General features: G+C 50.6%; 1 protein-coding gene and 1 long non-coding RNA gene across 6 annotated transcripts in view; one reads left to right on the top strand and one right to left on the bottom strand.

Annotated features, from left to right (window-relative positions):
- Positions 1 to 5,720: 5,720 nt before the first annotated feature.
- Positions 5,721 to 6,866, bottom strand: LOC102549962 (uncharacterized). Its single transcript, XR_358701.5, has 2 exons — positions 6,583 to 6,866; positions 5,721 to 6,469 (listed from the first exon to the last, which is right to left on the bottom strand). It is a non-coding gene; the product is annotated as an uncharacterized LOC102549962 (long non-coding RNA).
- A 112-nt stretch (positions 6,867 to 6,978) lies between these two features.
- Positions 6,979 to 16,942, top strand: part of Tbx5 (T-box transcription factor 5) — a 56,798-nt gene continuing 46,834 nt past the window's right edge. Inside the window, exons 1-7 of one of the 5 annotated variants that reach the window (XM_039089491.2) lie at positions 6,979 to 7,123; positions 7,318 to 7,738; positions 9,837 to 10,011; positions 11,325 to 11,509; positions 13,159 to 13,253; positions 15,221 to 15,340; positions 16,198 to 16,345. In XM_039089491.2, coding sequence (XP_038945419.1) covers positions 11,363 to 11,509; positions 13,159 to 13,253; positions 15,221 to 15,340; positions 16,198 to 16,345 — 510 coding nt within the window. In that variant the 5' untranslated portion in view covers positions 6,979 to 7,123; positions 7,318 to 7,738; positions 9,837 to 10,011; positions 11,325 to 11,362. 5 annotated transcript variants of the gene reach the window in all.

Below are 16,942 nucleotides of genomic sequence, written 5' to 3'. Positions count from 1 at the left end.
TCATAAAGGTAGATGGTTAAAATGGGGAGATGGGGGTGTGGGTCAGGGGGTAAAGGGGCTTGCTGCCAAGTCTGATGATTTAAGTTCAATCCCCCAAGACCCACATGGTAAAAGAAGAAACATGACTCCTGCAAGTTGACCTCTGACGCCCACATACATATATAGGTGTGCACAGTCACTCACACACACACACACACACACACACACACACACACACCACACACATACACATGCATATACATACATGGCCCTTTCATGATTACAGGCATATATATGACCATTCTACACTGCCTGTGCCCCATGGTCCTGTACACTATAGGTCACAGGTGTTTTCATACAAGGAGAGAGGGCTGGGGAGATGGCTCAGTGGTTAGAGCACTGACTGTTCTTCCAGAGGTCCTGAGTTCAAATCCCAGCAACCACATGATGGCTCACAATCATCTCTGATGGGACCCAATGCCCCTCTTCTGGTTTGTCTGTAGACAATTATAGTATATATATGTATATGTATGTATATGTATATGTATATATATGTATATGTATATATATGATGTATATTATATACAATCTTTAAAAAAGAAATATTCTTGTTTTTAAAAAAGCAAGGAAGTAAATGGAAAATAACTATATACTCAAATGTATGTGTGCATGCATTGCAGATGGATGTATGTTTTAATACTCCAAGGAAGCTTACATAATGACATATCTGCATGACTCTATTATGTTTTTTTTTTTTTTTTAATAAGCAAAGGCGAGGTTTATTACGGAGATCTATTATGGGGATCTCCGGGTCGACACATATCCTGCGCAGGAGACAGAGGTGTCGACCATCTGCATGACTCTAAATTGACACGTATTTAAATGTATATATTTAAATACCCCAAGAGAGCCCACACAATGACACAAAACCTGTTGCCAAATGACATACGATCATAAATAATATCCAAGGATAGGCTGGGCATGGTGGTACACACATTTAGTCCCAGCACTTGAGAGGCAGAGGCAGATGGATGGATCTCTGAGTGTGAGACCTAAAAACCAAAACAACCAAAACAAAACAAAACAAAACAACAACAACAACAACAACAACAAATGCCGAGCAAGACAGCAGTTGCTGGGGCTGAGGCTTGGCCAGTAGAAAGCTTGCTCACTGAGCATAAAACCCACGGTTCCAACCCCAGCACAGCATACAAGGGCTGTGCTGGCGACGTTTACAATTCCAGCACTCTGGAAATAGAGGAAGATTTGGAGGTCCCAATCCTGGAGATATAGAAGTCTTTCCAGGGAGGCATTCCCTGTAGAGTATGGTAAGGCAGCCTTAGGTGCAGGGGACAGAGGGGTCAGCACTTGACAGTGGGGACTCCATTTCAGGCACTGAGTTGGACTAAACTCTCAACCCCCCTTCTAAGGATTAGCCCTCTGTTTCTGGACTCAGGCAGCCTTGAGTACAGGGCACAGACTTGAGCATGATGTAGGACCCCTTCTAGTACCGCTACTTGGGCCCCAGGGTGTCAGCACAGCGGAGAGGCCAACGGAGAACTGCCTCTCTCCTGAAATAAAGTGATTTGGAGGGGGACTTAAGGATCCCACAGGCTAGCCCAGTACACAGGCTCCCTCAGCAGGCTAGCCCACAACTGGGCAGCATGCTGGGGGCAGGCAGTTTCCTCCGCAGGGGTGGGAGGATGTGGGGGAGTGAGGCTCCCTTTCAGCTCCTACCTGGGGTGCCAGACACTAAGATGTGGATGTGAGGTTTTGCTACTGCACCTGTCTTGTGTCCTTACACCTGAGTATGGCACTTCCTCCTGCCTCCGGGGCAGTGTGAACTGGCCTTAGGGTATGGGAACAAAACCCTCAGGTTTGGAAAGCAGGATTTCAGCCTCCCCCCCCAAGCCCCCAGTGGTTAAGGATCAGCAAACCAGGGTCCTCTACTTTTGCTAGCTGTCAAAGGGAGAGGCAGAGAGAAATCGGGTACTCAAAGAACTCTGAACTTTTCTCAGGGGGTGGAGGAGCGCTCTGAGGTCAACAAGATGGCCTTTGAACTTACCCAACAGATTTGCTCAGGAAGCCCACCCCTGGTTCTGTACAGAAGCCAGAGGAGCTAATGATGAAGGCGCTGGGTGGGGGACTCTGTAGTCAGAGAGCCTGACCATGACTTGGGTCAGTGCCCCCCAGAAACTGCTTCCGCAAAGTAAAGGACACATGGGAATGTTTCGCTCTGGCAGGGACTGTGTAGAGCTGAGTGAGCCAGGGGGACTCACATCAAGGCAGAGTCCTGGCCCTGCCACAGAAGTTCATTAGTCTTGAACCTTGAGTGCTGGCAGATTCATGAGCCTAAAATCTCTCTCTCTGTCTCTCTTTGTCTCTGTCTCTGTCTCTCTCTGTGTGTGTGTGTGTGTGTGCATGCACTCGTGCCTTTGTGCGTGTGTGTGTTATGCACACACACCAGTCTTAAGAAAACAAGAACACAAAAATACTGGCAATGGAAGTTGGGAAAGCAGAATGCTTGATGTTCAGTTCTCAGTAGCCCCCACCCCCAACCCAGCACTGGAGAGGTAGAAGCTGGAGGAGACAGTCAAGGCTACCCTGGGCAAACACAGGGAATTGGAGCCAGCCTAGTCTACATGAGAGCCATTTCAAAAAACAAACCAAACAAACAAACAAACAAGAACAGAAAGGAAGCGGATGAGATCTGGAGAAATAAAAGACACTGTAGTGGTCCCCCACCCCTACCTCCCTCACCAGCCTGAGGCTAGAGAAGCTGTGTAGGCCCCACAGATGGCTAGGGGCTTTGCTGACTTAGTTGCCTAGTCAGGAAAGAGAGGAGCAATTAATTGTTCACCTTCCCTGACCAGTTCCAAGAGGGACGGGGCTCATCCACTGCATGCAGCAAAACTACCACCCCTCAGCGCTAAGGCCTTTATTGGCACCAGTGGGCCTGGACCTCTCTCCCCACGGCCCTCACGCTTCTGTCTGTCTGGGTGGCTTATTGCCAGGCTGGGCTGTCAAAGGGAAGGGCAGTATCTCCTTTCTCAAAGCTTGCTGCCTCTCATGAGGACTCAAGAAATTGTCCACCACCCTCCCCTAACCCCAGAAGAAGAACATTTTCTCTCCTCTCACTGAAAATTAAGGGACAGTTCAACCAGAATATTCCTTTAACATTTCCTCTTCCCAGCCCATCATCAGACTCCTCTTTTCCTGTTTCTAAACGTAGAGTCGGGTGCCATTTACCATAAATGTCAAATTTTCTAGTTCCTGACTTCCTCCCCCTGTGAAGAGGTTGCTCCAGGCCATGGAAAGAAAGGAGGGTTAAGGGTGGACACCTCAAATCCCAGACCTGGCTGTCGTCCACCAAGGGTCACCATCCAAAAGGGTTCCCAGTTAGCCTGATACTAAATATCCATTTTCAGCTGATACTAAATATCACTTTTCTCCAGAAAGCCAAGGGCACTAGTGGAAGCCTCCTCAGGCTTCCATTTGAGTGTCACTGAAGGGTAGTTCAGGACACTGAGGGACACAAGGCTGGAGTGTCCCTCCGTTTTCACTGTTAATAGGTATAGGTGACTCCTGGTTGCTATAGAGATCAAAGAAACCTGGAGTCTTCTACAAAACACAGCTCTCCAACCCGGACCAGTCCTATTTTCTCAACAGTGTTCTTCCTGTAGCGATTGGGAGAGAGGGGTGATCTGTCTCCGCTTCCAGAGCCTTCTATCAGGACTTTGTGAGGGTGCCGGAAGGGATTGACTGGGGGGCGGCTCGAAACCCCAGCTGGATGGGAAAGAAAAATTAGAGGTCTCGACCAAGCAATCATCGTGGTGACTGATCCTTCCACTTTGGGGTTTGGCTCCCCTCCTCACCCTTGCCCGCACCCCACCTCCCTTCCCCTCTCTAAAGTCATTACCAGAGTTTTTAACCCACAGCTCCAGGCAGGAGTGTCAACTCTCTCCGCTTCCGGCCTCCTCAGTGGACCCCAGCTGAGAACCGTGTACTGCCCTCAGGGGAGGAGAAAAGCTAGGGAGGGCCAAACGTATTATCCTGGAAGATCAGATCGGGGTGCCTGCTGCATCCGTGTGGGTAAACTGATGTTTCTTGAACGTGTAGGCCCAAGTTCAAAAGTCTAATGTGACCTTCATAATTTCCTAAGCCATGGGCCTGGCCCGCTTTGGCCTCTGTGCGCATGTGAACTGAATATGGAGATATCACACTGAGCTGATGTACAGAAGTAACCATTCCCAATTTCTCCTTTGTTTCCCCGGCCCAGGCCGAGGTATCGCCTCCCCTCCCCCTGGCCTATGCAGGGCCCTTTATGAAACTGGGGTCGGATTCTCTCTGGTGGGACGCGCGCCTCACTTCTTGGGGCAGGCTGGCTGGAAAGGGCCCCCGGAGGCCGCCAGCGATGGATAGAGGTACAGTTTCATCTCTGGTTTTGAATCTGGGTCTTTGAGCAAGCTCAACACGTGTGGATTTAATTTTCCTTTCTTTCTTTCTTGCTTTCTTTCTACGCACCCCCCCCCAAAGGGAACAAGAAAAATAGTCTTTCGTGTCGACAGCGCGACACCATTCCTTCTGCCAAAGAAAATTTGTCTTTTCCAGAGCCCCAGAGAACAGTGCGCTCCCAAGTTTCCATGGCACCCTTCAGTCGGGGTGTAGGGGCAATCCAGACAGGTTCCTTTTCACTCAAGGGGGAACCCCAGCCCTAGAGTTATTAGCCTAAGTCTCTGGCCACAAGGTCACCACATACACATTTGGGGGCCTCTGGTGGTGTAGAAGCAGGGTCTACATCCGCAGAACTTTTTTTTTTTTTTTTTTTTTGGTTCTTTTTTTCGGAGCTGGGGACCGACCGCAGAACTTTTATCGACTTCGGGCTTGCAGATAGAATTCAAATTCTCCGGGTTCTGTGCAGCTCCACCACCCCCCGCAGCTCGCAGAGACTCTGGGTCATCTCACTTCAGACCCGCACTCTTTAGGACTGGTGACCACCCAAATTAGGGGGGATTTGGACAGGAGGCCCTTTACCACAGAGTTCTCCTGTCATCTTTCTGTTACTTTGAGGGAGTGAGGACTCCCCTAACAGCTGGTTGTCTGGAGACACATTTCCACATCTTATCTCATAATCCTTGATTTGAAAAACAAAACAACCCATCCACCCGTGGAGTCAAGAGCAATACTCATAACCAGTGGTATATTAGAAGAATATTGAATAATAATGAACACAGCCAACGCTCTTCCCTGAAGGCCCAAAGCTGGGAGGCTGGGAGCTGAATAAAACTTTGGAAAGAGCACTCCTGAAGTCCTGGAAAAACACACACACACACACACACACACACACACACACACACACACACACACTCGTCAGATTTCACTAGGCAAGAGGGAAAGTGACCTCCTGAGGAAAAAGAAAAAAACCCTTCCCACCCTCCCCAGGAGTCTTCCTTCTGCATCTAAGTTGGCCAAAGTTTAGTTTTCTCGTCATTTCTATTGTCATTAGAATTCTTATTAACTTTCCCAGGCCTGCAAGCTCTCCTCTCTATTTTCTGACCCCAGAGGAGACCCAAATGAGGGAGGGATGGGGGACATTGGGGAGCCATACTGAACTGAGCCTGTGTTCCCACGTGCTCTCTTACTTACTCCCCTTACTCTAAAATGAAAGGGGAGATAATAATAATAATAATAATAATAATAATAATAATAATAATAATAATAATAATAGCAGCAATGGCTCCTTCTGTTTTGTTTTGTTTTAATCGAATTCCAAGTCTTCCTATCTTTTCAAGGTATTTAAGATCAAGGCGGAAATTTTGCAAAGGGGAAGTATGCAGGGGAGAAAAGCCAGCGGGAGCGGGTCTGAGGAAGCACAACTCTTGGAAAGAAGGGAGGGTGCGAGGTGTGTTGCCGCCCTCTCGAGAATCTCTGCACGGAGGATGAGGGTAAAAGAGACGTTGAGATCCATTTTGAGGTTGAAGTGTTTTCCCGTGGCGGTTGCTTTCTCCAGAGCACAGGGTCAGTCTATGAACCCTTGAAAGGTTCTGTGGTGGAACCCTTGAGGCTTGGTCCAGGTAGTTGCACCCGAAATTGCGGAGCAAAGGGGGAAAGTGAAAGGAACTTGCCCACTCGCAGTATACCCTCGGTCTGAGTTTCCCCGTCCACCTCGGCCCTACAGGCCACCCTACTCGAATAGGGGGACAGGAATTCTGGATAGCATTCTTGGAAAAAAAAACCCCAAAAACGTGGGTTTGGGGTCAGAATCATTCGCCTGGGAATCGAAAGCAAAGCTGGAGCAGCAGACCGGGCAGCCTGGACTCTTGGGGAGGAGAGCAGGGATGCTCGCTGGTGTCCGGCGTCCTCGCTGCAGGCTACTGCCCGCTGTCCCTTGGGGCCTGACCTTGGCTCTGCAGCTGCTGGGCCGCCCGTGTCACTGCTGCTCCAATCCTCTGCGGACCGCGACCAAAACCGGGTCATGCTTCTGGGGATCCTAAGGTTTCGGGGATCGCAAAAACCTCAGGATACACCCGGGAAGTTGGGGACAAGTCCAGATGAAAAGTTCGGCTCCCCAGGGCCTGCTAGCGGGTGGGAGCGGGGACTTACCCTGGAGCTCGCTTGCTCGGGGTAGGGCAGGCCTAGCTTATTGCCGGGAGCCGCCGGGGTGGGAGAAAGTCTGCACGGTTTCGTAACTCAAAACTCAATGGGTTTCCAAATGCACGTAGAAGCTTACGCAGACCCACCCGACCACTTAGAAATTATGCCCATTGATCCAACCAGAAATAATTGCCGATTTCCACAAAACAAAATAGAGCGCCTCGCCCCTCTGCAGGATCCGGCCGCTGGGGGAAAAAAAATTTCCCTCCGCACAGTGCACCCGTCTCTACCCCTTCTCCCACCCCGCCCCACCACACTCGCACCCCGCCCCCGTCTGGCCACTCTGGGACCCATTGCATCCCCGGATCTCACTGAAGGAACGGCATACCGAATGGCTTTTTTCTCTACAAGGAACCTTGGCAGACATCTAAGATATACACTAAGACAGCCCCTAGTAATTATTTCAGTACTGAATCAGACCTGGGCATAAGATATGGCACCCAAAGTGTAACCAGCTAAAAAGGCCTCCTCATCAGAAAAATAAAACTGTGTAAGTAAGAAGCCTTTACCTTTTTGCAACAAACCTTGGGAAACATTGGTTTCTTTACAAATGGGGGCTAAGGTGGTCTCGGTCCTAGCTTCTCTTGCTCTAAGAGAATCGATTTTTGCTTCTCTTTGTATCTCCTGTTCACCCTCCCTACTCCAGGGGGCTCTGGGTTTATTTATTTCTTTATTTTCCCCAAGGTCCAGGAATGCTGGACATGGGTCTTACAGTAGACCTTGATAAACGAAGACCAAGAGAAATCAGCCTCCCGCCACTGCCCCCCAGTCAAGCGTGACACGGCGCGGGCTGGTTGCGTGACTCGTGACGTCTCCAAGCCCTATAGGAGCAGCGGCTGGTGAGATAGTCGCTATCGCCTGGTTGCCTCTTTATTTTATTGGGGTATGCCTGGCAATAAACAGTAATATTTAATTTGTCGGAGACCACAAACCATCGACAAGCTGGGAGGTACTTGCTTTTCTTGACAGACTCTGGAAGAAGTCTTCGTTTTAAAAGGGGGCTTTTCTGGGGGCAATGTCCTTTCAAAACTCTTGGAGAGCTACCCTGCCTCACTGAGCAAACACTTTTGGCTTCTGGGCTGAAGGAAGAGTGAGGCTATTGGAGGTGAGTCTTGTTGTGGGAACGAAAGGGAGGGACAGATATCTAGAGGGCAGCCTTAATGTTCCCCAGAGCCCCTGCTTCCTATTCTACCTAAGCCTGGCTGAAACCCCTTCCTTACTGGCTTTTATCTTCTATCACCTGCAAGACTGGATCCTCTGCGCCCAGGTTTTAAGAAAACTACTCAAAACAACATTGCCTGGTGGCTGGCTTCGTGCACCATCTCAGCTCAGTGAAGGATATGTATCTGGCTGGGCTGTTGCTTGGGGAAGGCCAGATTTTCCCTCTCGGGAAGGGCCTGCTGATTATTTATGGGGATTAATTTTATCCTCAAATCTCCGCGAATGTAAAAAGGATTGGCGAGGTCTGTCTGGATTTCCCCTTCCTTTAACCAGAGATGCAGGCTCTCATCCCGAGGTCAGACCGGCTTTCCGTCCTCCACCCGAGGCTGAGGTTGCCTCCGCTCAACCCCAAAGGCTTCCTAGCCGACTTTTTGAAGCGTGGAGAAGGTGTTTGCACAAATAAATAGCTGGCTTTGGCCAGGGTCTGTGTGAAAACAGACCTGGAAGCTAGAGGGTGGGGCTGCCCTCGCTTCCCCACGTTTACAACTGAAAAGTCCACTGGAGACATTTTTTTGCAGGGATGGCCTGCAAATTTTGCAGGCCAAGGAGTGCTGGCAGCTGAAACCCCCAGCCAGCCTTCAGTGACTGATTATTTTAATAAAACTGGGCACTGCTTCGTGTACACTCCAGTGTGTGTTTGGGGCTGGGGTGGGGTACGGCACACACAACGATCTCTTGCCATCTTTGGTCTTGGTTCCCCCACCCTAAGGCACCTTCTCCCCCAAGTCCTAGGGAGCTTGGGATGGAGGGGTGGGGGTAATGAGTTTGAGGTGGAGAAGCGACGTCAAGGCAGCAAGCCCTAGCTCCTTATGGGGCCAGGCAGGGTCACACCACTCTCTGTCTGAGATCAGCATCTGAGACAGAAATCGGGTGAGGCTGCAGAGGCCCGTGGGGTGTGCACACTCCTAGTGCATCCAGTCTTGGGTCTCTGTAAAGCTGGGCCATTGAAATTGCTGGGCTTCCCAGAGAGAAACTGGCTAGTTCTGTCTTGATTCCTGTAGTTCGTCCTCCCTTCCTCCCTCCCTCCCTCCCTTCCTTCCTTCCTTCCTTCCTTCTTTCCTTCCTTCCTCTCTTCCTTCTCTTTCTTTCTTCCCTGAAGCCACTGGCTCAGAGCAGCCAACTGAGATGGGAGGAGGATAAAGGGGATAGGAAGGGAGTGGGGGTGGGGAATCAGCAGGTCCAGAGCAGAGAGTCCTGTAGTCGTTCAAGAGTTTGGGGGATATCTAGTGAAAAAGTGGGAAAGGTGGTGGGAGGAGGGAGGGAGGAGAGGGGAGGAGAGAATGAGAGAGAGAAAGAGAGAGGGAGAGAGAGAGAGGGAGAGAGAGAGAGAAGGAGAGAGAGAAGGAGAGAGAGAGAGGAGGGAGAGAGAGAGAGAGAGAGAGAGAGAGAGAGAGAGAGAGAGAGAGAGAGAGAGAGAGTCATACTTCAAATTCTGGAACTTTAACCCCTGAAAGCGTCTCTCTGAAAACAGCTGGCTGATTCCCAAGGCTCTCTCAACTCTCCCAGCTTTTCTTCTCTGGGGGGTGCAAGGGCAGAGCAGGACACTGGGATTGTAGGGTTTAAGGATGCTCCCAGATCTGCCATTTAGTTTCTTGTTCTTCTAAGCCCTTCTGGAGCCGACAACTTAAAAGTATTTGGGGCTAGCGAACAGCCAGCAAGCTGTGAAGGAGGTGTGTGCTGGAGGTGGGCAGTCGCTGGGAGGCTCCAGCGGTGGGTACTTCTCCGTAGCCACAGTAGCAGCTAGCTTGGGCAAGCAGTCCCCAGCACAAACTCCAGAGACACCATGCCTGCACCCCCACCTGGCCTCCGGCTTTCCTGCTAAGAGAAAGAGGGGCGGTGGCGAATGCAGCCCGCTGTACAGAGCGAGGTAACCGTACTAACATACTAACAGATGGCCGGGGAGGCTTGGGCGGGAGCAGGCAGCAACAGTCGGCCGGGAAAGCGGAGAATGGCGGACTCCAGCCCTGTCTTGCATTCTGCAGAGTCTGACTTGCAGAGATTTTACCCGAGCCTTTCAAGGCAAGAGGAAGCCGGGAGCCTGCCGCGACTCGGGAAGCAGCGTTGAGGCTTGCAAGGCACACGGCCTGGTTCTGTCAAACCACATCTTGCTCGTCTCCGCCAGTCTCTGAGCTTCCCGGGATTCTGGCAAGGGCTCCGGTGGGTTTCTCCCTACGGCTGGCCGTGAATTGGAGAGCATGTGGGGTTCCAGCCCTGTTTTTCTTTGTTGTGAGACGATTATGGGGGCTCCCATGGCAGTCTCCCCCAAGCTCTTAAGGCCAGAGGAAGAAAGATAAGGCAGAATTGGGCCTCAAAAACTAACCGTGGCTCGGTTTAGGTCTCAGGCCGCTTCAAACAAGGCTGGAATTCAGGCTTTTTGCCTAAGAAGCTGCTAATATTGTGGGGAGCCATCTCTTCTTACGTGAGGTCTGCTGGTGTTTTGAGGTAGAGGCGGTGGTGGAAAGGAGGGTGAGCTAAGAATTTCAATTGCTTGCTTCATCTTTTCGGTCTAAATCCCCGCGCTGCCCTACCAACCACCTCTGTCCCTAGCAGCCCACCGAATGTCTGCAGCCCAGGATTTATCTGGGACTGATTTTAGGCTGTCCAACTGGGAGCCAGACCGGCAGTTTGAGTTAGCCAGCCCCACTGAAGCTCAAAGAAGTTCCCTTTAGCTTGCTTACTCAAAAAAAAAAAAAAAAAAAAAAAAAAAAAAAAAAAAAAAAAAAGCCTTCCCCCCCCTCCCCTGCAGCCAGCGGTCTGAAAGATCCGGAGGGGTACAGCCTGCTGCCGGCAGCCAGCGGAGAGCCAGCCACGGAATCACAGGCCTCTCTGACGTCGGTCTACCGCCAGCTCTCCCTGGCTACTTCTTTATTTTCAATTGGTATTGCTTAGGGCTGGGAAGAGGAGAAGACATAATTTTAAACTCTGTTTCATCTTAAGGCCTATAAGAAATGAGAGGATTACTATCCTTTATTCTCCGGGTATATCTCTTCCAGTCCTTTCTCCCCTGTGTTTTTTATTTTTGCAAGATGCGGGTTATTCTGGGCCTCTTGTCTATTGTGGAAAAACAATGTCTCTTAGGGGGTTTCATTAAAAAAAATTGCTGGCATGGCCTCTTGGATTTGACAAAGACCATTTCTCAAAGGGGCACAGGGTTTTTGTTTTCTGTTTTGTTTTGGGTTTCTACCCGATGGCTTCCAAAAATACCGACGCCTTATCTTTATTGGCTCTTCCAGGAGTTCAGACAAATTTGACAGACAGCTCTCTTATCACTCAGAGCCTGTGCAGGGGAGATGCGGGGGGCCTTGCCACCTCCTCCCTGTCTGAAGCGGGGATTTCGCAAGCGGGGGTGCGTGGTCAGAAAGTTTAACAATAAAAAAGTTTCCGAAGCCTCCTTCAGCTTGGAGTGAAGGGTCAAACAGCTGTCCCCTAAGTCTCTAGACACTCTCCAACTCTCTCTCTCTTGTCCTCAGAATAGAACCTCGCGCGGGCACAGGAACCCGGGCGCACCATGGCCGACGCAGATGAGGGCTTCGGCCTGGCGCGCACGCCTCTGGAGCCTGATTCCAAAGACAGGTCCTGCGATTCGAAACCAGAGAGTGCGCTGGGGGCTCCCAGCAAGTCTCCATCCTCACCGCAGGCCGCCTTCACCCAGCAGGTAAGGAGAGCCGGCCGAGCTTGTAGACTGAGGCCTGAGCCCGGCTCTTCGCTAGCGGTGCAGGGGGGCAGCAGGGCCAGTTATTTACCCCCACTCCCTGACTAGTCTCATCCAATCACCCCCAATTCGGCTCTATTTCAATCCACTTTATCGAGGCGTTTATCTTTATGGCCTGTGTATTTTAGAAACCTATTTACATTATTGGAGAGCTCTCAATTATCTGACTATTTGAGGTCAGCTAACAACGGCCCAGATAATTCTCTCCCAGCTGCCCTGGGTATGCCTTATTAAGGGTCGGGTCAGCGGCCGCTTCAGGCCGGCATGAGCGATGGCTTGACCCTCCTTAGATCTTTCTTAGCCTTCGCCTCGGCTCGCCAGTTCTGCGCAGCCCGCCTCGCCCATCCCGCTCAGTACCATTTATCTTGCTCCGGGGCCTGGAGGAGCTCCCTGACCCGCCGAGGAGAGCGTACGGGGGGCTGGGACCAAGGCACCCGGAGCACGGAGCTCCAGCGGGCTGGAAGTTGGTCCGGAGTGTAGGGAGGGGGCCTCCTTCTGTGATCTGCTTTCTGAGAGCCCAGCGCTTTGGGTGCACTAAGGCTAAGTAGGTTTAAAACTAGGTGCCACTGGGCATCGATCGGGAAGGCTTGACCACAGTGATGGATTTGATCTCTAAATCCTTTCCAATAGATGTGTGTGTAATTTTTAACAAAAGCAAAAAGGCTTATGAATAGCTGAGGGGAAATTTACATTTTTTTAAAAAGGGAAAAACTAGTCCGCCTTTTAGTCGATTGATAATTGTTTCAAAGCGAAGATTTGTGTCTGACTGTTTTGGCATTGCTTTTTTTTTTTTTTTAAAGAAATAACTTCCGGTTGAAAGGGAAAACGTTAAAAGGCTTCAGTGGTGCCCCAAGTCAAAGTAAGGCTGGGCGGTGGTGCCACAAGAGACTGGAAAGATTGTTCATATAGACGCTGAGAAAAAAGATTTAGTTTTCGATCCTTGAGAAGAAAAACATTTTTTAAATTGAAATTTTTCTACATGTGCTGGAATCTTAGCACTTAAGAGGCTGAGGCAGGAGGATTACAAGAGTTCGGATACCCTTCTGTGTGCTTCCTAGTGAATTCCAGGCCTGTCTGGGCTGCAGAGTAAGACTCTCCAATAATAATAACAACAATTAAACTGAAAATTCTTGCATGTTCGTATTCATACCCAGAGATGATGGAAAGCAGTATATTTGCATAGCTGTGTGTTCTGCTGTCTGAGGGGGATCAATACAAAAATATCCTAGTGGAGTTTTCTGGATTGACAACCCCCAACCATATCTCAGCTAAAAATGGACCCAATTTGATGGCCTGGTCCTCTAGAGAGGAGCTCTATGGTGGGAGGTAATTCCTAGGCTTTAGAGTGGTGGCGGGGACAACAGGTACTGAGAGCTGAGGCTCTGCTTGCCTAGGGAGCTGTAGGCAGATGCCATAGGTTGTTCAGGAGTTCCCATCACTTGTCAGAGGTCAGAGCCCTTGTTCTTTGAATGCACAGGCTTTGGAGGAGTACTTAGTCTCTGCCTACGGGGATGCGCGGTGGGGGGGGGGCGGTTTGAGAAAGGCTTACCCCCTAAGACCTATCACTGAAAAATCTCTCTCTGTCTGTCAAGGGCATGGAAGGAATCAAGGTGTTTCTTCACGAAAGAGAACTGTGGCTGAAGTTCCACGAAGTGGGCACAGAAATGATCATCACCAAGGCAGGGAGGTGAGCCAGCTCCTGGCACGGAAGGAGGGCGGCCATTGGAGAGAAGGGGGGAAAAAAGAAAGAAGAGGCCGGGAGGAAAAAAAATAGAATAGAGACAATATTTAATCAGAGTTCATTCTGGTTAGGAAGTCCTCAGCAGGATGGGGACCTACCCCCAAATGCTTACCTCTGGGTAGGATGTTCCTTCCCGATCTTATAGGAAGATTAAATGCACAGAGAAAGGTAGTAGTGGGGGGACGCAGGGAGAAAAGGTGAAGACAGGGAGACTGGAGAAGAACTGAGTCGTTAGACTTGGACTTGCTCCCTTGCTCCCACCCCTATTCCCACCTTCTCTGACCTTGGAATAGTTCCAGGGTCCCACCCGATGATTGCCAAACCCGGGATTGTTGAATGTCTTCTCTACCTCGTTCATTGTTTATAGAGAGCGGGTGAAGTCTTTGAAACCGAGCGGGGAGTTCCTCCGAGCTCTGTACACAGACACGAATAAACACAGCCGACCAACCATCCAACCATCGGCTGGGCCCAAAACTGTTCTTCATGGCCGGCAGGAGTTTCAGCTAGAGAGGCTAAGGCTAGGCCTGGGGTTGGAGGGTGACAGAACAGTTCAAACTTTCGTGTGCGTTTGTGTGTGGCCGGCCTGGGGAATCTATTCATTTGCCCCAGCGGCCAGCCTGAGCTACTTGGGTCCCCACCGTCTAAGAGGCCAGGAGTCTGCCCAGTGCAAGCGTGAGAAGAGACAGGGGCCAGGGCAGTAGGCCCAAGCTGCCGGGTGCGCAAAGGCAAAGGGTGGAGTTGATTTTTCCAGATTCTGCGGGTTCTCCAGCCCAAGCCGCCCTCAATAAACTGACAACGGTGACGTTTATTATTTCTTGAAATTAAACAATGTCGGCTCCCCCGCTCAGCCCGAGGCCCTAGAGAACTAGAAGGCGGTGGGTCTGTTTATATCAGACATCTGAGGTCCCCTTTCCCATCCTGCCCAGGAGGGAAAGTCCCAGCCGGCTGCCTTTCCCCCCTCGCTGGAGCCAAGAGGATTTAACTATAAAAGGCCTGCGCTGTCTCTGGTGCCTCTTGCTGGGGCAGATAAACACGAGGAGGTCCGGGCTCCGGGCCTGCGATGGAGAGGCCTTCTCTCACCTCTTCTCACGCCGCGCCAACCTAGGCCCAACGACTTGTCCCGGTGCACAAATCCAGCCGAATCCCTTTCTTTCTGGAGCGCAGTCCTCACCAGTCGTTGAGGAAAAAATTCTAGTGGGGCCGAGGCATGGGGGAAGCCATTAGGAAACTGAGTTCTGTACCAGTTGTATGCCTTCAGCTTCCTAGTTCTGGCTTCGGCTCTCTCTAAACCTGACTATGAAAGGGTTTGGAATTTCTTTCCTGAGTGCCTGGGAGTTTAAGCTCCCTAGGGAAACCTGCCAAGCTCCGTGGAGAAGTTGCAGACCATTTATGAGTGGCCGCATGCTGGCGATGCGGGACTGGTCACTAACCCAGAGAACTTGGGAACCGCTCTGGCAGCCACGGTTAAGCTGCGCCTCTGAGGGCAGAGGACTAAAGTTAGTAGTATTCAAGGTGCCCCTAGGGTGCCACCTTGGATGGCGGCCTCAGGCTTGAGTGAGCAAGTGGCTAGCTTCCTATTGAATGAACCTCCTCCTCACCCTGATGCTTGATTATCCAGTTGAAAGCGAGTCTCTTTAAACTTAGAAGCTTCTAGGTAACAATTCCCGGGCCCTAACTTTCCTCCGAGGTTCCTGCAGCAGTTGCTGCCGCTGCCTCTCAGCGCCCTTTTCTCCTCCGGGTAACTTCGGAGGAAACCCGGCCTGGATCTCACCGAGGATGGAGTGGGGCCAGTGGGCTTCGTTTTCTCAGGGAAAATGGCTGAGATCAGGGACCCGCTCTTCTGAGTATTGGCACGTATTTCCCCCCTTCTTTCTCCCGCGTTCACCCTTCAACTCCTTCTCTCTCGGTCCCAGGCGGATGTTTCCTAGCTACAAAGTGAAGGTGACTGGCCTTAATCCCAAGACGAAGTACATCCTTCTCATGGATATTGTACCCGCAGACGACCACAGATATAAATTTGCTGATAACAAATGGTAGGTACCAGGGTTCCAAAGGGCAGGGAGGGCTGGGAGGAAATTGAGATGCCTATCTCACCCCCAGCAACCGCAACAGAACGTGCAGTGTTGTTGTTGTTGTTGTTGTTGTTGTTATTATTATTATTATTATTATTATTATTATTAAAAGCTCAAGGCCTTTGTGCCTACTCTGTTGCATGTAAAAGGACCACAGCCCCTGGCTCCCATTTGATAGACCTAAAAACTGAGGCCGTGGGAAGTGAGGGAACCCTGTGTACTTCTACATTCACAAGAGCTGCCCTTTTAAAAAAAATTCTTTTTAAAAAAGAATATTTTTTTAACCAAGTACTGGATATATTTCTGGGGGGGGCATAAAATCATTTACAGTTATTTTTTATGAGTTACCTGCTTTGAATGTGACTTTTTTTATGAAACTGCAAAACTGGCCAATGGCTTTACTGGTAAAACAGTCAGTAGAAGAGACTCGTGCCTGGGCTCCGTTGCTCCTCAGTCAGTGGGCAGCGCGCACAGCACAGGGGTTGCAAGAGGCTGGCTCCTTTTTAAAGCATTCGCGCGCGCCTTTCAAGACTTTTGCGTGTGCGCCATTTTCAGATACCACCGATAATGGGTGGGTAGCAATGACTTTGAGACCCCCACACACTCTCTGGCACTAGGCTGGGGAAGATACGGAAGGTGGGAAAAAGAGCGAGCCAGGCCAGGGGTTTCCATGGATGCGGTGTGGGGTGCTGGGGGGGGGGGCGTGGGGATTGCAAATATCTGAAGGAGACCGGAATGTACCCAGAACATTGCCCCCATAAGCAGTCCTCTACAGGACAGCCAGGAAAGTCCTGCAGCTCTCGTCTCCTACACCTTAGGTCCGTAACTGGTAAAGCCGAGCCTGCTATGCCGGGTCGCCTTTATGTACATCCGGACTCCCCAGCAACCGGAGCGCACTGGATGCGACAACTTGTCTCCTTCCAGAAACTCAAGCTCACCAACAACCACCTGGACCCATTCGGACACGTGAGTATTCTGCCTTCCATCATTGTGTGAGACGTCCCCCTCCATTTCCTTACCTCTCTCCAGGTCTTCATCTTCTGCACGCCCTTCTGCTTCCCCCACAGCCCTAGGGCTCTCTCTCCAGAATCCAATTTACTTAGCCCCAAGCAGTTCCCCAACTAGTAGGGACCCACCCCTTGGGCTGTGTTTGCCAGTTCTTTATTATTCTAATTGGGACTTTATCCCAGCTCACCTTTTTGCTCCTGGCTTGCCTCTCTGTCGCTCTGTACCTGGCCTTCTTTTCCCTCCTAGCCATTTCTTGCTCTCCACGTTTCTCAGAGCGAGAGGACACTTTCTCCTCTGCCCATCCTGTGGTCTAACCCAGGATCTGTTTTTTCCTTTTCTCTGGGTGGCTGGAGATGGGGCTCCAGGACTCCCCTTCTTTTAAAGCCCCAGCCTTTAAAGCTTTATAACTGAACTTTCCTCAGTAAGGAGCGCTCGGGTCTCATCTTTTACAGGTGGCAAGTGACCTCTGGTTGCATTGCCCCCTTGAAGCTCAGTGCTTTCTGATTTTATCTAACTCTGCAGTCTCCCTTCTCCCTTCATGCTTAGAGAGGGGGA

Source organism: Rattus norvegicus, chromosome 12 (genome assembly GCF_036323735.1).
Source record: "Rattus norvegicus strain BN/NHsdMcwi chromosome 12, GRCr8, whole genome shotgun sequence".
NCBI lineage: Eukaryota > Metazoa > Chordata > Mammalia > Rodentia > Muridae > Rattus > Rattus norvegicus.
The sequence above is the reverse complement of the archived record's forward strand: the minus strand, read 5'-3'. Positions and strand labels throughout refer to the sequence as shown.